The sequence below is a fragment of the Trichomonas vaginalis genome, chromosome IV, assembly GCF_026262505.1.
Source record: "Trichomonas vaginalis G3 chromosome IV, whole genome shotgun sequence".
Taxonomy (NCBI): domain Eukaryota; phylum Parabasalia; order Trichomonadida; family Trichomonadidae; genus Trichomonas; species Trichomonas vaginalis.
Genome location: NC_067206.1, coordinates 8,639,543 through 8,660,714, shown reverse-complemented (window position 1 = coordinate 8,660,714; position 21,172 = coordinate 8,639,543). Strand labels below are relative to the sequence as shown.

The 21,172-nt window shown below is 32.1% G+C and overlaps 6 protein-coding genes, 2 non-coding genes and 2 pseudogenes across 10 annotated transcripts, besides 7 other annotated features; 6 read left to right on the top strand and 4 right to left on the bottom strand.

Moving 5' to 3' along the window:
• Positions 1-347: part of a mobile genetic element that runs on past the window's edge.
• A 134-nt stretch (positions 348-481) lies between these two features.
• Positions 482-515: a terminal%2Cinverted (terminal inverted repeat of MuDR-4N1_TV transposon ID:TVAGG3_0053540).
• Positions 482-1,117: a mobile genetic element.
• A 261-nt stretch (positions 1,118-1,378) lies between these two features.
• Positions 1,379-1,626: a mobile genetic element.
• Positions 1,627-1,804: 178 nt separating this feature from the next.
• Positions 1,805-1,957: a mobile genetic element.
• Positions 1,929-1,957: a terminal%2Cinverted (terminal inverted repeat of MuDR-4N1_TV transposon ID:TVAGG3_0053520).
• A 524-nt stretch (positions 1,958-2,481) lies between these two features.
• On the bottom strand, positions 2,482-2,553 carry TVAGG3_0053510. Its single transcript has one exon. It is a non-coding gene; the product is annotated as a tRNA-Asp (tRNA).
• Positions 2,554-2,646: 93 nt separating this feature from the next.
• Positions 2,647-4,098, top strand: TVAGG3_0053500 (uncharacterized protein; the record flags this gene model as incomplete). Its single annotated transcript, XM_001301265.1, has 1 exon — positions 2,647-4,098. One exon carries the CDS (start codon positions 2,647-2,649, stop codon positions 4,096-4,098), a length of 1,452 nt encoding a protein of 483 aa, XP_001301266.1.
• A 57-nt stretch (positions 4,099-4,155) lies between these two features.
• On the bottom strand, positions 4,156-4,939 carry TVAGG3_0053490 (uncharacterized protein; the record flags this gene model as incomplete). The annotated part of the gene is made up of 1 exon (XM_001301264.1): positions 4,377-4,928. One exon carries the CDS (start codon positions 4,926-4,928, stop codon positions 4,377-4,379), a length of 552 nt encoding a protein of 183 aa, XP_001301265.1.
• Positions 4,940-5,100: 161 nt separating this feature from the next.
• TVAGG3_0053480 lies at positions 5,101-5,180 on the top strand. The gene has a single exon. It is a non-coding gene; the product is annotated as a tRNA-Leu (tRNA).
• A 153-nt stretch (positions 5,181-5,333) lies between these two features.
• TVAGG3_0053470 (regulation of parkin-mediated stimulation of mitophagy in response to mitochondrial depolarization) lies at positions 5,334-12,197 on the bottom strand (the record flags this gene model as incomplete). Its single annotated transcript, XM_001301263.1, has 1 exon — positions 5,334-12,197. The coding sequence occupies one exon, from the start codon at positions 12,195-12,197 to the stop codon at positions 5,334-5,336; it is 6,864 nt and encodes a 2,287-aa protein (XP_001301264.1).
• A 65-nt stretch (positions 12,198-12,262) lies between these two features.
• TVAGG3_0053460 (coronin family) lies at positions 12,263-13,658 on the bottom strand (the record flags this gene model as incomplete). Its single annotated transcript, XM_001301262.2, has 1 exon — positions 12,316-13,623. One exon carries the CDS (start codon positions 13,621-13,623, stop codon positions 12,316-12,318), a length of 1,308 nt encoding a protein of 435 aa, XP_001301263.1.
• Positions 13,659-14,856: 1,198 nt separating this feature from the next.
• Positions 14,857-21,172: part of a mobile genetic element that runs on past the window's edge.
• On the top strand, positions 14,932-16,068 carry TVAGG3_0053450 (uncharacterized protein; the record flags this gene model as incomplete). Its single annotated transcript, XM_051221104.1, has 1 exon — positions 14,932-16,068. One exon carries the CDS (start codon positions 14,932-14,934, stop codon positions 16,066-16,068), a length of 1,137 nt encoding a protein of 378 aa, XP_051106090.1.
• Positions 16,137-18,361, top strand: TVAGG3_0053440 (annotated as a pseudogene). Its single transcript has one exon. A coding segment is annotated over exon 1 (2,225 nt).
• TVAGG3_0053430 lies at positions 18,524-19,535 on the top strand (annotated as a pseudogene). Its single transcript has one exon. A coding segment is annotated over exon 1 (1,012 nt).
• TVAGG3_0053420 (uncharacterized protein) lies at positions 20,738-21,169 on the top strand (the record flags this gene model as incomplete). The annotated part of the gene is made up of 1 exon (XM_051221103.1): positions 20,738-21,169. The coding sequence occupies one exon, from the start codon at positions 20,738-20,740 to the stop codon at positions 21,167-21,169; it is 432 nt and encodes a 143-aa protein (XP_051106089.1).

Sequence of the window (21,172 nt, the reverse complement as noted above, 5' to 3'; positions counted from 1 at the left end):
TTTGAATCCGCTTATTTTTATCGACCAAAATTATAATAAATATAATTTTGGAATAGTATTCTACCTATATCATTCATCAAAAAAATAATTTTTCGATATAACGGCCTAAAAAAACTTCTCAGAAAAAGCCTAGAAAATTTCGATTTTTTTCGAAAAAAATCATTTCCGAATTCATAGCAAGCTTTTTCAAAAATAATCATATCGATAGATAGGGGATAATATAGAGGTGCTTTATGAATAACTTAAAATTCGGAAAACTCAATATTCAACGAGAAAAACGCTTAACGAATCTCACTTTTTTGTAAACATCACAAAAAATTGAAAGCGTTATCTGGTCGGAAGCCTCCATTAAAATTTTTCTTTCTTGATTTTTTACAAAATCTACTTAGAATTATGCAAAATATGACTAAATAATTATAAATTTCAAGTTAAATTTTAATTTTGATAAATAATTTAAATTTCAAAATATCAAGTTCAGTTCGGGAACAGGACAAATTTGCCACACGGCACTTTTTTTAAAAAAATTAATGGAGCGGAGCGATACTCTGCTGCAGGAGCCCCAAGGCTCCCAATCATTACGAAAGGGAGCCTCAGGGCTCCTGAGAATCCATCAGCAGAGGCCTTTTCATTTGGCCTCTGCTGATCAAAGATTCGGCGAAGCCATTCTTCGTCTCAGGAGCCCCAAGGCTCCCAATCATTACGAAAGGGAACCTCAGGGCTCCTGAGAATCCATCAGCAGAGGCTTTTTCATTTGGCCTCTGCTGATCAAAGATTCGGCGAAGCCATTCTTCGTCTCAGGAGCCCCAAGGCTCCCAATCATTACGAAAGGGAGCCTCAGGGCTCCTGAGAAACCTCTTTAAGAAGGTTTTCTTAAAGAAAACCTTCTCAAAGATGATTGTCAGCATTCACTCAAAATCTACCAAGAGTTTCAAAGTTTCAAATCTATCTGAAATGAAGCTTTGAATCTCTTGTATATCTAATTGTAGAGGTACCTTTTCAAAATGTCTTCTATTGATTAAATTTAATCAGTAAAAGTCATTTTGAAAAGGTACATCTCTATAATTGCTATTGAGCATTCACTCTTGGAACCTTGGAGCTCTTGTGTAGTGCATGAAAATATCTCATACCGAAATGGCTCACCAAAAAAGTGACATTTTTGGCGCCAATAATTTGATTTTTCTGATTCTTTCTATTTAGATATATTTATTTAACCGAAATATAACTGTACAGAATTACTATTTTCGAGATAAAATTCATATGGAAATACTAATTCATAACGCTTTATGTTATATAAAATTTAATTTATAAAAATTTCAAAATAAATCAAATTTAACACAATGAATATAACTGCAATCGAGATTTTTGACGATTGATTCTTACGTGAAGTTTTCCAAACTTTGAGTTAATGTCTTGACATTAACTCAAAGTTTGGAAGTCTAATAAAGGGAATTGTAGGCTATGAGGTACTGATTATATATCAGTGCCTCATAGCCTACAATTCCCATTAGAAATGGGAGAAACTTTGTCCGCATAACTTATGATGCGGACAAAGTTTCTCCCATTTTACTTAGAATGAAAGGGCAAGAGGTATATAGGTACACTATATATCTCTTGCCCTTTCCTTCTTACCTAAAGACTTCCAATCTTATTTTTTTTCCAATTTTTCCCCTAAATTTAAATCTTATATAATATAAATAAAATGCATAATATCAATCACAAAAATTAATGTTTATTTTTTAATTAAAATTGCCGCGCAATTTAAGGTTTTCTGTCACTTTTTTGTTAGCCATTTCGGTACGAAACAGTGTAGTGCATGAAAACTCCAAGATTCTAGCATAAAACATATATCATAGACATAATTTCTTCAAATATAATTTAAGGTTATTTTTTAAAAAATTAGAAAAGCGTAATTTAAGGTTATTGAAAAAGTGACACTTGGCAAATTTGTCCCGCACTCGTTCAGTTCGACGATGTATGTAGTAATTCCTCAATAAAGTGCCAAAAACCTATTAAAATATATGAACATTTTCAACATTTTAATGTTTTTATTTAAAAATTTGATGGAATATGAGCTTCAAACAATTATTATGTAAATAAAAATAATTAAATATATGTATTTATTCGTATTACAACCGTAGTAAGTCGATTCTTCCTTTCTTCTACTGAGTTTTGAATTTGATTTCGAATTGTAAAAAGATTCAAAGGGAAAATACTAGCGGATAAAAACTACCTCCATGAAAGGCTCATAATGGAGTCAAGTTGTATTTTTTGATATTTTTTGCTTTTCGAGCCTAAATAGGTAGCCAAGATAATGCCTAAAAATAAGGTTCTAAATTCTGAAGTTTACATGATCCTCTCGTGTGCACCCTTAAAACCATTTTATTCTAATTAATTTACACGGATACTTATTGGTAGCACTTATTGTAATCGGAAATAGCTAAACGATTCCATTGAGGAAAATTTGGAAAAAAAACCAAAAAACTCGGTCACCGGGAATCGAACCCGGATCAAAAGAACGACAATCTTACATGATAACCATTACACTATGACCGATTAAATTTTTAAACTGTTAAATAAATTAATGATACAATTATATCGAATGACATATGATATGAAATATGATGTGATGCATTGAATGAAATTTTAATGCTTAGCTTCCTGAAGAAAAAGGAAACAAACAATAATAATCAATCTTCAAAAGCATGGAAGCCTTCTACTCCATCTCTTTCCAAACCTAATTCAAGGACTCTTTCGACAATTTCCAAATCAGAACCCTCTTCATCTTCCATTCAGCCTGAATATAATTCAACAAAAGACCTATGCGATGCAATACAATCTGCAAATAATGAAACACAAGCAATCCGTATAGAGATAGAATCAATCAAAGAGGAAGCCAAAAAGATTCATGAAAATCTCGAATCATATTCCAACAAGATACAAGAGAAGAAAGACAGTCTTAACAATGACATGACTGCCATCGAACATTGTCATGAGCTTCATCAATCAGTAGGAGCTGTTTCAAGCTTAATTTCCCAGAAGTTTGAAGAATTATCAAAAATCTCGACGAAGATATCAAATGAAGTCAATGAGAACGATAAAACTATCAAAGACACAGAAGGGGAAATCGAAAAATCATTACAAGCAACTAAAGAAATCGTTTCGAATACAAATAATATTAATTCCGAGCTCAATTCACTAAATGAACAACAGAATCAAATCGAAAGCGACGTTAAATCAACAGAAACAGCTATATCCACAAACAATTTGAAGATTGAAGAGTGCAAATCTTTAATTTCAAATTTAACAAAGGAAATTAAATCAACAATAGATGAAAATGATGAATATAGCTACAACATCGAGAAGACAAACAAGTTTACTTCGAGATATCGTCAAGAAATCCAAGAAATCGAATTTGATATTTCCAATCTTGATGAACAGCTTAAAAACAACAAAGACATAATTACCAACCATCAGAACAAGATTTCTGAATTCAATTCTACCCTCAATTCCATTCCACGGATTGATTATTCAGCCGATTCGATGAAATCTATTGAAGAAACCGAAAACAGCATTTCCATGATGAAGAACAAGCTAGAAATGATACAAAGCAGCATAAATCAGCTGAACCAGCAGATTTTGCGTTCAAAAAACGGCACAAATAGCGAATTCTCACAAACTGTGCAGAAAGAGAGCGAAATGACCCAGAAACTGCAAATGAAGAACAAAAACCTCGTTTCCAAGCTATCAGATGTGCAGAACAAGCTGGACCAGCTCCATCTCGATTTCTCAAACTCCGTCGACGAACTCCGCAAACAGATGTCGCTCTCCATGGAGTACAAAGCGACTCTGATCCAAAACAAGGCCGAACTGAACCAAAAAGTGAATTTTGAGCAAAACGAAGCATTCAAACTCAACCAGGAGATATCAGAGATAATGAGAAATATCGATGCAGCAAAGCAGCAGAATCAGCAGATACAAAATGAGATTTCTAATGTTAATAACCAGATATCTGCTTCACAACAGAGTTCGTCACAGATGAACTATAGAAGATCAAATACATCATCAAGACAGAAATCAAGAATACTTAGCCTTGATTAAATTTTTTTCCCTTCTTCTTAATTTTAATAAACAAATATTTTAAAATGTACATTTTTTCCCCTTATAATTATGATCACGTATGAGTAAACATCTAAAGATATACATATACATAATTGTAGTTAATGTTTACTAGGATGTTGATGAAAATATACAAATATTTTGAATTAACATATTGAAATAATATAACTTCATAGGACTTAAAGGAGAAAAGACTACACTCTTTCCATCCTTTATTAAGTGAAGTACGAAAAAAATTGAAATAAAAAATATTATAAAATTCAAATATTTCTTGGTGGTAGAGTTGCTGATTGAGTTGTGATAATTTCGGCCGGTGCAAAGTGAGTAATAAATGGTGATAACGTACTATCGATTGAATCTTTTTGTGACTGTGAAAAAGAACGTTTTTCAACTGAGGTACTGGCCCTTTGAAGTAACTTCTTTCTTGGAGAGCATTTGGCTGTTCTGACTCCATTCAATCTTTTGCTTTGACAAAATTGCGAATAAACAACAGGCGCAACAAGCTTTCCAGGGGGAACTGGTTGACTAAAAGATAATGGAGCCTTTCTGGTAGAGGGGTTTTCGATCGATCGTTCAAATGTGCGTGTATCGAATAAGCTTTGAACTGGTAAATGATCATGCTTGGAATAATTGGGTGGTATATAACGCTTTTCAAAATGGATTGGTTCTGGCAAATTGATCAATTGTTTAGAATCGCCATCATATATGTATATCCATTTTCCATTCGCTTTTGTTTTGAGTTTAGATGACTCCCAACCTCCAACGTTCCAACGTCTAAGGTCAAACTGCGATGGATCAATAGTTTCCTCCATCGTTGTGTTTGAATTTTTGAATTGAATTCAAAAATTTAAAAAATAAATTAAAATGAAAACAATATTTAGAATTCAATTATTAAAATCTAAGAAAAAATTTAGTTGTAATTGAGGGAGAACTTTTGAGACATATTTGCATTATCAGAAGAAAATAAATCAAAGTTTTCGTTCAGGTCATTTGGCCGAGTGGTCTAAGGCGCCAGTTTAAGGCACTGGTCCGCGAGGGCCTGGGTTCGAACCCCAGAGTGACCATTTTTCCCTCTTAAATCTTTCCAAGATTCACTGTTCATTAATTTTGACTCTCTTTTCTAAATTCTAATGAAAATGAAGATATACAGTAACTTACACTAATATCAAATAGTTTATACAACATAACATACAAAAAAAGACAACAACAATATAAATTTAATCTGAGAATTTTTCTTTCTCATTTACAATTAATTGGTATAGTTTTTCAGCATCATCATCATTTTCGCAGTCGATTAAAACCTCCTTTCCGCTAGGAAGATAAAATGAGACATATTTATCTTCAGTTTTCAAATCTTCTATTTCTTCAATTGGAATCTTTTCACCAGAAACAGAAATTTCTCCATTTGCGATGCAAACATCATCAGGAATTTCGACTATTTCATCTTCATTTTGGACTTCTCCTGCTAAATTATGCAGAGTCCAGTCAGTCAATCCGTAGAACAGATCAACAAAAGCCAGAATTATATTTGCCAAAAACAGAGTAAAACATATGAAAATACTTGAAGGGCGTAGTGATCTCAAGTTTGAAAAAGATCTAAAGGAAATGCACAAAGCTGAGATAAAGCTCAGCACACCCCAAACAGCGCGATTACTTTCTATGATATTCTCAGTATTGCATAGGATGTGCAATGTATTTGATAAATATGCAAATACAGTTTGGATGATAGAAATACCAGTCGAGAGAAATCTGACAGTGAATCCTTTCTTCTTATTGTAGAAGTACTTCTTGATGTTAGAGCTTGGAAGCCCCATTAACTCTGTGTTTCGCATTAAACTAAACCCAGCTCTGAAGAGTGACCTCTTGCTAAAACCATTTAAGACCGAGAAAAGCGATTTCACTTCATTAACCTCAAATATTGGACGTTTAAACACCATTACAGCGTTCTCAACTTTTGGAAGGACTTGGAATAATCTTGGGAGACTATTTTCAACGTGTGGTTGAAAAGAAAGAGCTAACTTTGTTGGACAAACCTTGATGTTTTTCAAGCAAAAACATTTCCACAAATTTTCTGGAATGAAAAGAGATAATAAATAATATATTTCACACTCTCTAAACTGTCTTTCAAAAGGTAACAAATATAAATCAGGTTTTTGGGTAAAGTTTGGTGGATTTTCTGGAATTAACTTCAAAAACTGGGAAATGAAATTCAGGTCCAAACACACGGTTGTTTGTCCGATTTCTATAGTTAAATAATCGATCTTAATTAATCCCGAAAAATGAGAATTAAATTTGATGACAAAATCTTTGTTTCCTCCATCAGAAAACATGACATTTTCAAAAACAGGCTTCTGCATTTTGTTGATCAGATTGACGGAACTCAAAGAAAAATTGATCCCGAAGCCGCTTTTGTCAAATTGTATATCTGTATTCTGATTCGAAAGCAATAGCAGGCAGAGTGGCCTCATTTCGGAATCCGTGAAGTTCAAAACCATCTCTCTGATTATGAAATTGATATCGAAAAGAATGTTATCACTGATTATCTCTGGAATTTCTGAAAATTCAATAGAAACTTGATCCGAAAACAAAATGAAATTAACTAAGTAATACAATGCACCGTCTAATTTCTTTTGGAAACTACAGCGGCTGAGATCCAATGAGAAGAATTTGTCGCAGGCTATGACATCTAGGAATGAAGAACTTTGGTAAAATTTTTCGACAACGAAATAAATTGTTTCATTAGGTTTGATTTCAACAAACTCTTTTTCACTCTGACTTTGTTTTACTTTGATTGATAAGTTTGTTTTGTTCGCAATTCTGTGTTTCCTTGCTGTTTTTGCTGCTTTTATTACAATGTGCTTCACATAGTTTTTATTTTCGACATGTAAAGTGACGAATTCATTACCTATGTAAAGGTCTTGGTCTTTCTTTAACTCCAGAACGTTGATAGGTTTCGAGTATTTCGAGTTGTTGAAGGAAATCTTTACAAGAAGCGATGTGTTGATTGAGTACAGAACGAAGCCTTGCTTGGACATCAGCTTGTGATTATGCGTGGTTATTGTGTCAACAAAAATATCCCTACTCAAGTCGTTGATGATGACAGTTGACGGAACAATGAATATTTCGTTCTCATACTTGAAAACGTTTATTGGAAATTCCTGTGAAGGCAAGTTTTCAAGATGCAGATGATGAGTTTTATGCGAGGTATTGATTTCTTGGTTCGAAATAAAAATCTTATCTAATGAATTAATTAGAGTTATTTCATCTTTTGGAACAAATACCAAACCATCGAAAACACCAGATGATGGAGCGATATTGTCAACTTGTTGCTTGCGCAAAGATATGCTTGAAATCGATCTAGAAATTGACTTCCTTTTTGGACTTTCTTTCACTTTTATTTTGTCCTTTTTTATTAAAAGTTTCAAATCCTCATCATCAGTTTTGTCATCAAATTCATCATTAATAAATTTTGTAACAATTTGCTTGGGTTTTTCTTCATCAGCTAAAATAGAGTTTTCCGCTTTATCGCTCCTAGGACTTGAAATAATTGATTCGTGAGAAATGCTTTTCACCATCGATTTAGGCTCATCTATTGATAATCTCTGTTCTTTTTGATCAATTTCAAATCTCGGAGATGACAAAATTCTATTAATTTTCGCCATATTTTGGCTATTTGAAAACTTAACGGGAAAAGATGATATAACAAATGGAATGTTTGTCAAGTTATGAACAACATTTCCAGACAAATAGATTTTGTTTGATTCGTCAATGTAATAAGAAACATTTGCCTTGATTTCATTGGATAGAGTGACTTCTATTTTTCCTTCTTTTATTTCTGTATCAATTTTGCATTTTGATGATTTAATCCTGTCTTTTGAAGAGATGTAAAATCTTAGGAATTTTTGCTCTTCCGAGACTTTTACTAATCCGACATAATTGGAAGAATCGACATAGTTATTATAACTTGCTGACATTTTTGAAGAAATAAAAATTGCGAATGGTAAATTATTGTAAACTAAAAATAGTGGATGAATAACAACTGTTGTCTGGGAGTTGCGCTCAACGGGAGTCGAGATCAAATACAAATCTCCAATCGTAAACTTAACTTCGCCAACCAAACTGATTTTATAATATTGTTCACCTGCAAACAAATTTAATTCTGTCGAATTATTAACATCTAGTTCGCATTCATCATATTTTGAGATCAATCGATTATTTATTATTAAATTCAATGGAGTTTGATTTTGTACTTTGAGTTTTGGCTGAATTATCACCTTTTCATTATTAAAAACAGCGATAACATTTAATTGATTCAAAACAACAACTTTTTCTTCAATGAAATCACTCAAAACAATTTCTTCAGTGTTTTTGAAGTCGGAGAGATAGAATACTTCGAAGTACTCCGTTGTGAAATCGTGTAAAGAAGAGTTAGGCTTCAGTTCTATTCTGTGATTGAAGTATTGCAAAACAAAATTTCTATTTGTTTCGTTTGTAAACAGGAGTGAAGGTTTTTTGTCTTTGAAATTTATTGTTTTCAAAATTGATGAGAGAATCTTTTTGTTGATATTCAAATTCAGCGGATGATCTATGCTGATGTTCATTTCCGCACATTTCTTCAAGTCAAAATTGAAAGTCATATTCGATTTTTCTATGAGATTTTGGCGATTGAAGTGTGAGGAAGATGAAAATCCTTTGAAATCTGTCTTGAAGCAAACAAAATTGTCTATGACATCAAGACTTGTATTTACGCATTCTATTTCTAATGTTTTTGGTCCGAATTTCATTGATTTTGTTTGGCTACAAAGCGACAAATTTATCCTATCAAATATAACTTCAATATTTGGTAGATATATTTGTGAAAGCTTGAAAGGATATATATGGAATTCCTTGACAGAGTTCAGCAAACTTAGAATGTGCCAAATGGAAGAAGAAGCATTCAATTTACCCAAAACAATATTGAACTTCTCGATATCTCCTTTGATATTAATAAACTGGAGGTTAAAGATGTCGCAATTGTTGAATCTTGCAAAAACATTTTTGATGCCTGCATCAATTGAAAATGCTTTTGTGTTGATTTTTGCGGTCATAGTATCGGACAAACCGCAATGGATGCAGTCTGAATTCGGCAAAACTAAAACTAAAGAACTTGGCTTCATTGTCAAATCAATTGCCATTGGAGGTGGCATCTTTATATTGGCATTCAACAAAATAGGAATAAACTCCTCGTAAATCTGCAATAAATTGATTGTCAAAACAGTATCATTGACTACAATTTTTGATTTTCTGTTTTTGAGGTCGAAGTCGATTAGACACAAAGATGAATTTTGGCATTCGACCTTTGAGAAGATCATATCCATCTTTTCCATGCTTAAAGAGCCTCTCAATTCATTTTTGTTGACAATAAAATCAATTTTTATCGTCTTGAGATTTAAATAATTGTAAACTGATAAATTACCAATCTTTGCAGACACATCGAGCGTCAATCCATCTGGGAATATTGTATCTACATCAAATGGAACAGACAAAAAGTGGTTCAACAAAAAGTCAGTCATTAAAAACGGTACTTTTTCGAAATCCAAATTAACTTTGAAGAGGCCTCCGTTTATCTCGAGAGAACCAGTAACAGGAAATGTCTCTGTGAAATGGTAGCTATCCAATCTGATGAATACAGATGTTGACACAGCTAATTTCGAGAGCATTCTAAAGTTATCAGCATCAAAATTCGAAAATTCAAGAATGAACTTCTCTTGTTCCTTCAAACTTGCGTCGACCATGAACTTTTCGACAGAGAGCGACATTTTGATTGGAGGAATAGTGAGGCCGCTGGGCAAGTACATATTTAAGTTCTTTGGCAAAAACTCGAAAAATCGGAAGAAATAGAGATGGCAGAATGAAACATTCATTGTGATTGCGAAATCTTTCAAGCCGAGAGATACTTTTTGAGCCGATATTATACGCTCAATTCCAAATTGTTCAACATCCATTCTTACATTCAACTCCGGGATCATAGTCTGAATTTTCGCTGATTCGAATGATAGTTTCAGCGGAGAACTCCAATATGGCATCCCAAGATTTATTGTTCCACTTGGAGCATTGATGGAGATACTATATTTTGGAAGTATGGAAATTAAATGGAGGATCTGATTTAATTCAATGTTTGGTAAAGGAAGTGGCAAAATTGAGTACAAAAGATCAATATTACTCCAACTAAACTCTGCAGTGAAAGGTTTGACATTGATTTCTGTACCTTGTTTTGTTATTTTACATTCCATATTGAAATCATCTAGAAGTTTGTGCTGGATCCTCTTTCCAAATGAAATACTGACATTTGATAAAGTGAGGTTTACCAGAAAATCTTTTGCAGAAAACAGAGACGTCGAAATGGCTAAAGATTCAATCACTATCAAGAAATCTACTTGATTGTTCATCTTCAAAAAGATCTGCGTTGGTGGAGTATTCAACGAAAACTCAATTGGCGGAATGATAAATGCTGGATGCTTCATAATTTTGATAATAGTCTCAATCATTCCGAACAGATCGAATGGGATCTGAACGCTAAGCAGTTTTGGAACATCTACAGTGTAATTTGTAGCCAAAACATCGATGGACAAGCGTGTGAAAAACTTGGAATTTTCGTTGAATAATTCCAAATGGATTTTGAAATCCTCATTATCTGTATCTTGTGATTCAAGTACTATGTAACCATTTCTGAGGGCAGAAAATGCTGTGGATGTGATATCAATGGAAATTCCGTTGTTGATTTGCTTTAAATGGAGAGTTGGCTTGGAAATATTGAAAACAAGCCCTTCTTGATCAGTCTGTGATCGAATTCTGCAGAATAGTAGAGGAGTTCTGAACATGAAATGGATTCTTGCCAATAGATTTACAAAAATATACTGGCCATCAAAGTCAATTTGATCAATAACTTTTTTCATCGTTTTGAATGACAGTTTTCCAGTTTTTGAGTTCTCAGCCATTGATCTCCATAAAATAATATTATAATATGGAAAGATAATATCACAGTATTGTATAATTTTTGGTTTCTCAGGTGGATTCGGATTAGATTTCCATTTAGAAGTGTATTTTTTCATGAATTTGAAAAGATTTTTGAAATTTCCGATTCGAACATCTTCTTTTTCATTCATTTTCCTAGATGTTTGGTCTACAAATTTCCAAAATGCAACTAGATCAGTATTTATATTCTTATTTCTCAAAACCAATGAACCTTTTAAGTATTTAAAGAATTTCGGTATTTCTATCATGGTTTGAAATAGAAATTCTACCTGCCAATCAGTCAAATCTAACGTAATTTTTCTTGTTTTCGTATCAATTTCAATTTCACTGTTGATATCTTTCATTGAACAAGTTCCTGTCATGTTTCCTGGCAACATGATCCAATCATGAGTCGAGTTAATCGCATTATTCATCATTTGAGAAAAGATAGCCGTATTTGAACAATCAATTGGTGTCTGATTTCGATCAATATACGCAGATATATTCGAAATACTGAATGCACGTTCAACAAGTATGTTGTGAGGTTTTTTAACATCGTCTACTATGAGTCTATCCAGTTGAAAACCAAAAACTGTGCAATTCCGGTTTCCAAATTCTATTCTGACGTTAATTCTATCAATTTGGAGCTTAGCTTTTGCTACAATACTTGTTATAGTATTTACGAATAATGATTGAGATATTATTTTAAGTAAGGACTTAATTTTTGATTTAAAAACTTCATGAGCATTAATCTGATGCTGTTTTATCTCACGTAGTAGTTTAACTGATGGATATTGCTGATCATTTGAACACCAACATTTGCAAGAAATCATAACATCACTTACCTTTAAAACCATTGGCGTCGTCATGAACGTTGCCCAGGGAATATGCGCTCGAATTGACTTAATTATGCCTTTTTCAATAGTAATAGGTATGTTGTTCTGCAATAGACCGTACTTATATAATTCTACGTTATTCATTTCTAGGTTTGAAGTAAGTAAAGATAGCTTAAAAGTATCTTTAGTAAGTCCTTCAATATATGCTGATAATGCGGCGTTAACAACATCAGCAATTAGCTCGTTAAACATAAGTGAAAAATAAAAATAGCTATCTTCTGTTTGTATGTCAGATTTTTTCAAAAAAAAAGATTAGAATATTCCCGAAAATCGTTTAAGTTTAACTTAGGTAGAAAATTGGTAAATAAACTTAATGCTTGAGTTGGCGGAGTTCCTCCTCAAGCTGAGCAATTCTTGTGCGGAGCTTCTCGTTCTCTTCCTTGAGAGATTCGACAGTTTCCTCGGCTTGAGCTTCGACAGAGAAAGCAGCGCCATCAGCTGGGGTGTATCCGTTCTCGAGAGAGATCTTCTGGAACTTTGGCTCACCTCCAGCCTTCCATGCGTCGAATTCGATGCCTGGAACTGGTGCGTTTGTTTCTGGATAGATATCCTCCTGGAAGATCTCAGCATTCTTACGTGGTACAATGACCTGTGTTGTCTGGAGTTGCTTAGCCTGGTTGATGATGTAAAATCTGTCGATTTCGCAAACGTTTGTATCGACGCAGTACTTCGGAGCACGAGCAAATGCACGGACAGCTTCCTTGCAAGCGAAAGCATTGCATGTAACAAGTGGATTTTCTGCTGATTGTAATTCGTAGAAGCGGATAAGTGCATCACCACGTGAGAAGCAAGCAAGAACGCCTGTATCTTCATCAATAAATGGAGCGAGGATACCGTTGTTAGAATCGACATCGATTTGGGCGAGTGGATTCTCTGGATTACGGATATCGCGAATTGCGATTCGTCTGCCAGAGGAGGATGAGAAGCCTGTTGTAGCGACCATGTTAAGCTTGTCGTAGAATACAGCACGACCACCACGGAGGCCTGGATGAGAGTTGACAGCAAATGTCTCAGCGTTGGCACGAATATCGAGGACGTGGAGCTTCTTGTCCTTCATTGGGTAAACAAGGAGGTTACCGTTCTGGTTCCAGTTGATATCAAGGAGATCATCCTTTCCAGCCTTGAAAGTGAAAACGCAGGAAGCCTTGGAAACATCCCAAACCTTGACATTCTTTTCAGCACCGAATGTAGCAATGCAATTATTAACTGCTGGGTTCCATGTAACACGTTGAACACGACGGGAGTGACCCTTCATAACAGCGAGAGATTCATTCTGCTCTTCGACATCAGTGCCATTAAACTTGATTTGCCAGACACGAAGAGTAGCATCTTCTGCTGCTGAGGCAATGATGTTATCATTGAATGGGTTGAAGTCAACATCAAGAACACCGCCTGTGTGACCACGGAATAGTGAATTTGTTGTTCCAACTTTGCCGTAGCCATTAGCTGGAAGAACTGCAAAAAGACCACCACCAGATGTTTCAACTGGGTATGCAACATAGCGATAGTTGGCAGCAAGAAGGTTTGTATCAACAGATGTTGTAGAGATGTTGACCTCTTGGTATGATTTCTCTACCTTCGCAATTTCTGCGTAGACATGACGGTATGGGGATGCCATTGTCAAAAAATAAGTTAGGTGATGTGAAAAGCTTTATGAAGTGATGAAAAGTGACGGGACAATCTCACGTGGCTAATTTATCGGTCATTTAAATCTATATTTATCTATCACATAATATTCGGGCTCTATTTCACAAATAAAAACTGCTGTTGTTAATTTTGAAATTTGTCAAATTGAAAAATGGTTTAATATTGTATCGATCATGTTAAATAACTATGGAAAGAAATGGAGTTGAATAATAAACAAAGAATGGAGTCTGAAAACTATAAATCATGAGTAGTAGGGTATGACGGGTTGTGTGACTTTTTTTGTTACATCTATATATAGACGATGTATTAAAATATATTTATTTATAAATCATTTAAAAAATTAACATTAATTTTAAAATAATTTATTTTTTTATCTTTTATAAAAGAAGCTATATATAGATGATGTCAGATATTCCGCGATTAATTAAACATTGTTTAAATCCTGAATGGGTTAAACTTCAATTTAAAAAGGAAGACTGTGAATTATTAAATGAATATGAAAGCCAAAATAAGCTAATGAGGTATAAATATAATGATAAAGAATATTTAATTTCATGGAATCAATGGAGTCATAATCAAAGACCTCATAAACGAGAAGAAGAAATGGAAAATAATGAAATGGAAATCATTGATGACATTAAAGAGGATGGAATTCCTAAATTTTGTAGAAAACCTTTAGAACTAAGTTAGGAGCATATAAACGTAGAGTATTAAATCCTGAATATCTTAAACATATATTTAAAAAGGAAGACTGTGAATTATTAAACGTTAATGAATATGAAAATGCTAAATCAAAACTGAGATATAAATATATTGGAAGTGATGAAAGGTGTAAAGATAAAGATAAAGTTTATTCAGTTTCATATAATAACTGGCACACGTTAGGGATAAGAAAACATTTAGGAGATTATGGGAAATGTTCTGAATTCTTTAAATCTAGTATATATGAGAGAGTAAAAGAAATTAGAAATAATTATTTTCATGAATAAAAGATTCACTACCATAATGAAATAAAAAAATAATTTTTTAAAAAATAAACTTTAAAAATTCATGTCTTACATTTTTTGAATAAATGAAGGGTCCCTCGGTCCCTCGGTCCCTCGGTTAATTAACATCTTTTTGAAAATAGTGACAACATGACATTTTGACAACAGGGAAAAAAAAAGGAGGAAATTCATGTCTTACATTTTTTGAATAAATCAAGATTTAAAAAATTGACTTCTTACGTAAAATTAAAACTAAGTTAAATTTATTTTTTTCATCTTTTATTTTATAATAAATGAGTATAACAACTAATTCATTGAAATCTTTAAAGTTCACTAATTCAGAATTAGAAAATATTTTAGAAAATTTTGGAGACGGTTCTTATCCAACATATATGCAGAATGTGAAAGAGTTTTCCAGATTGTTGAATGAATTTAAATATAACGGACCAATTACTAAAAAGGCTATAATGAGATATTTATATCCCAAAAAAGTTGAAAAACAGGAGAATATTCCTCTTTATGGTCCAGAGGACCTGGGCTCAGAGAGCCTTGAAACACCTCCTGAATATTTTGAAGAAAAAATTAAACAAGATGAATATTATAACGATGAGATTGAGAAATTGGAACAATTAAGAAATGAAATAGATGAAAAAATTAAGGAATTGAGAAATGCTGAGAATGAAGTAGAGGGTTTAATGAATATCCCAGCTTCAGAATCAGAAGTTCAAAAATCACATGAGGAAAGATATAAAAATTACTTTTTGGAATCAACACAAAATTTATTAGATGGTGAAATAGACGAAACACTTTCAGAAGAAGGTACTAAATTTATTCGTAAACATAAGTTACAATTTATTGATAATGAAGAATACCCTTGTATCTTACTTTCACCACCTTTAGATTCCGAAAAATTCAAAAAAGCTCTTAAAAACGTGACATATGCAACTAATACGATTAAGAAAGAAGATCATGATATTTACACAAATTATTATTTAAATAAATGCACAGGTGTTGATAAAGTTTTTGATTTATTAGATAAAATATCAAAAGAAACCATTGGAACCTATAAAATTTTGTGTGATTGTGGTTTCATTATTGAAGATACCAATAATGTTTCATATGAAAGAACAGCACCGAAGGAAGACGAAGTTGAAAGGTCTATACCATTCGTTATTAAGAATATAAAAGATATGAAAACTTATAAGCATTATATTTATTCATTTATTTCAGAAAAAATGGAAGCAACCCATAAAACATCATCTCATCATTTTATAGCTATTCATACATTCCTTTTCAAAGTTGTGAAATTAAATAAGACAGGAATTAGATTTAATGTATCAGGGTACACATTCTTGAGTAAATTAAAATGTATTCGTCACGTCGCAGATGATAAAAATTTATGTGTTCTTAATTCATTTTATGGACTTTAGCCCTGGACTCTCTGAGTCTCGGACTTTAAAAAATAAACTTTATTTTTTAATTTTTTATTCTTACATAAATGAACAAAAATGGAACAGCTAAAATGAATGATAATCAAATTAGAGCAGAAGGTAGAAGGTTATTTAAACGCTTCTATAACATTCCTGATGGTGCTAATCCTAAAACTCGTAGAAGTTATTTAAATGAAGCAATAGATTCATATGAAGGGTTTGACATTTCATCAGAAAGTGAGAGATTAGCGAGAATGTTAAATGTTAATATTGATTTCTATTATTGTGATCCTCAACCAGAAGACGTGGACATAAATAAGGTAGACTTTCCATTAGTGGAATCAATAATGATAGATCCAGAATTTGAAACAGTAAATATTTTATTAACACAGAGTCCATGTGGAAAACTTCACGCTGACAGAATAACAGACGTTGAAGCACTCACAGGATATAAAGTTTGCCCATATTGTAAAGAAGAAGTTTATTCTATCCGTGATGATCCAGAAAGGAAAAACCAAAGAAGATTTTTAAAACATTGTGAGAAATGTAAAGAAAATAATGGAAGATTAATTCAAGACGTTCAATTGCAAAAGACACAGCAACCATATGCACCACATATTACGAAACAGAAGATATATCAGTGGTTATTAGCTCATAATTTGCAGGAATATTATCAACCGACAAGATATTATATTACTTTTGACTTCGAAACATTAGAGACTAAAGAAGAACTTCTACTTTCTGAATGTGCAACTTTGAACGCTTACTTAAAACCATTTATGGTATCATCAACTGTCAAAATAAAGCCGCAAAGCGGCGAGGTCGTAGACCGTGATAAAACATATACGAGGAATTTTTGCTTAACTTCGAGTGATTCTTTTATTTCTGACTGGATTGAGTTTTTATTTTCAACCTGTTCATTAGTTGCTAAATCAAATATTGAACAATATGAAGAATTAATGAATACATTAAATGAGAAACAAAAGGAAGCAATGAAAGAGCTTTTAGATGAGGAATTCAATAAAGTGAATATCATAGGTTTTAATTCGGGAAAGTTTGATTTAAATTTAATTCTTCGTGATTTAAATACTGCAAAATGGAAGATAAAATCAATACTGGGTTCTTCTTCTCAATTTAAGCAAATCATTGTAAAGAAAACAAACACTCCATATGAATTGAGATTTATTGACATCAGAAATTATATAGCGGGTGGAACATTAGACCAATTTACTCAAGATTTCGGAAACAATAAAACACGTATTAAATCATTCTTCCCATATCAATTCATCACATGGGAGAATTACGAAGATGAATTATATAAAGAGGAACCATTCACTCAAGATTCATTTTATTCAGCATTAACACAAGAAACAATATCCGATTCAGATTATCAAATATATCTCAATGATGCTAAAAATTTTAAGAATAGATTAGAATATTTTATTCATTATTGCAATAAAGATGTTGAAATTATGATTGACCCAATTGATAAAATTATTGAAGAAACATTTGTTTATAAAATTGATATGCTTCATAATCTTTCTTTATCATCGAATGCTTCAATGATTCGTTACGCGTTAGCATATAAGAACTTTAATCCTAATGAAAAATATCCTGAGGAAGAAAATGTGGAATCAAGTTTTGAATTAACGAAAAAGTATTGGAAATATAAAATTGAATCATATAAGAAACAAGATGAAAAAGCAGAAAGGGATACTAAAAACAATGTTTCAATGGATGACTATCAATATTTTCACGATTTAATCCTTTCATCTAAATGTAAAATGTGTGGTAAAGCGTTTACATATGCAAATAAACCAACATTGGATAGAATCGATAATGAAAAACCACATACCAAAGAAAATTGTCAGTTAATGTGTTGTTATTGCAATGTCGTAAAATCAAATAAAGATGAAGATGTTCAACGTTTAAGAATCAATTTAAGAAATTATGCATTAAAAAATAATTTACCAATGACTTTAGATTCAGTTGAAGCTTATCACATTCTCCGTAATGGAATTACTGGTGGTCTATCAAATGTTCAACATCGTGTTAATCTTAAAGGAATCACGCACATTAATAAACTTTCATATAGTCCAGAAACTAAAACTGTATCAAATGAGGACACCACCAACATTATGACTCATTTCGTTGGTGTTGATTTAATTCATTATATCCTTCATCATTTTCATCTAATCCTCATGATTTCATTCAATATACTGACCATAAAATGTATATGCCGGGAAGATTGAATGGTGTTATCATTTGTGATACAGCAACAAAGAAAGCAAAAGCACTGGGAATTATTAAGAAGAAAAATACTTTATTCGTGGCTGAAGTAAAGGGTCACATTGATGAAAAATACATTAATGATTACATTAACTTTTTACCGATAATAAGAAACTTAGATATTATCACAGATGAAAAAACAATTGGCAGTTTTATGTATAATTACATGAAATCAAACAATCTACCAGTTGACCAGAAACAGAGAAAATTAACTCAGTTAGCATCAACACACAACCAATATCAACCATTTTCTTCTTATTATCTTTGGTATCTAATCGACAGATTTCATTTTATCATTGATGATATTCAATCAATTTTAACATTTACTAAAAACATTTGTTTTAATGAATTTGCGAACAAATTTATGAACGAAAGACAAAAGGCTGAATTAGAAGGAAATAAAGGAAAAAGTTTATTTTGTAAGATTTCACTTAATGGATCATATGGTTACGATGCAATGAATACACAAAATTACGCAAAGACTAAAATAACGAATGCACAGAAGTCACGCGTTGCATGTATGTCAAATAAATTTAAAAACATTAGAGAAATAGGAGAGGATACATATCAAGTGATGCTTAAAGATAGATTTTATAGATGTGAAACATGTTTACAAGAGGCATTCTTTACTTTAGATAATGCTAAATACTGGTATTTGGTTTTCATTTATGATTTTATGTATAAATGCATGGATGTTAATCGTTTTCATTTCATTGAAGGTGATACTGATTCATCTTATTGGGCAATCGCTGGCGACCCAAATCTTCCTAACACTCAAGCATTTCAAGCAATTGTTACCGATAAACAATTTTATGATAAAAACATTTTCAAATTCGCACCTTTTGATTTCTTCTGTTTTGATGAGAAATTTAAACCTAAATTAAAGAATAAAGCTGAAGAAAAAGCACATGAGAAGAAGTTATTGGGTTTAGCAATTGAGAAACAAGGTGATAACATGGTGGCGTTATGTCCTAAGTGTTATACATCATTCAACGGAATGATTGGTGAAGACTCCTTCAAAAAGATAGCACAAAAAATGAAAGGTGTAAGTTTACGACAAAATAACAATTAACACCTAAAAATTATTTGGATATAATAAATGATAAAGTCATTTTCGATGGTCAGAATATTAATTTACAACTTAAAAATGGGTCAATGACTCGCTTAACAATCGGTAAGACTGCATTAACAGGAGCACACACTAAAGCTGTATGTTGTGAAAATGGATGTTGTATGCCATTTATTTAATGAAATGCCACAGAAGAGACAAAGAGGCGGGCACCCTTAAACATTTATTTTATTTTTATATAAATGAATAGCGTAGATTTAAAAATTTTAATTGATGATTTAGTATTTAATCAAAATTTTCTTACTTATTATGATTAAAAGCATATCTTCAAAAACATGATAAAAATATAACGGGTGATGATATGGATGAATACTATCGGTATTATAAAAACGAAATTTTGAAATATCATGATAAAATAATTAAACGTTTAAGAGAGAACATTAAAGAAGGAAAATATTCAAAGGGAAAAAGTAAATCACAACTTAAACAGTTGAAAGATTTCAAAAATAAAGTATTAACAGAAGAAGATATTGATGAATTATATAAATTATATAATCCTGAGCCACAAAACCAAAAGAGAAAAGTTTGGACGTTCAGCAGCTCATAAATGATGCACAAGCTTTAATTTATGATTCATTAGTTAAAACATATTCAGCCCGACTTTTAAATGAAGATCAACTTTTGGAATTCATCCTTCAACATAAACTCGAAGCGGGAAAGTATATCAAACCTTTATATACAGCATATTTAAAACAAATGAATAGAATACATCCAGAATTAATGAAGGGGGAATGAAATCCAAAATCAAAGCAGATAAAATTAAACCACTTACAACACCAAAACCTCCAACAGTATACCTCCTCCTCCTTCAGTTAATCCTTCATCATTCACTTTATTATGTCCATTTCAAACATTAAAGAAGCAAAAAGATTTTAAAAAGGATTTCAAATATTAAATAAACCAATTGACCCGAAAATTCAACCATTAAAGGAAAAATTTAGTCGACCTTCATTTGCTCCATATCCATATTCATACGAAATCGATCATCTGGAATATTCAAAAGGAAATATTACTTATTTATTTGCCATTAACATTAACACTAGATATTTATATTGCATTCCGGTGAAAGGGAAAACAGAACAGGAAACAAGAAGAGCTATTCAATACTTACTAGATCAGGAAAGAGTAGATAATATCAGGGGTGATGGCGATAAAGGATTTCAGGCAGCCATGACTCATTATTTCCCACAAATTAATTTTTACTTCTCATCCTCTCCATATACGTTTCATAATAAAATAGTTGATGCAGTAATGAGAACTCTTAGAGATGCGTTAGGGGTTAACGGTCAGATATACTGGGATGGAAATCATGACTCCATCATACAGCAGTTAGTATATTATTACAATAATACATGGCATAGAACTATTAACATGAAACCAGTGGAAATGAAAAATGATATTTCAAAAGAATGGGAATATATTAGAAAGCAAATGGAAAGGTTAAATGATGTTAAACGTGAACAAATTAATTCAGGGCTCATGAATTTTAAACAAGGGGATAAAGTTTTGATTCATCTCGATTATGGAAAAACTGATAAATCAATGACAAAAAGAAGACGAAGATTTGACACAATAGCTGAATTTGTTAGATATATTAACGGCAATGCATTAGTTGAAGTTGACAATAAATTAATAGAAATTCCGATTTATTTTATTACTCCATTATATTTAAATAATATTTAATTT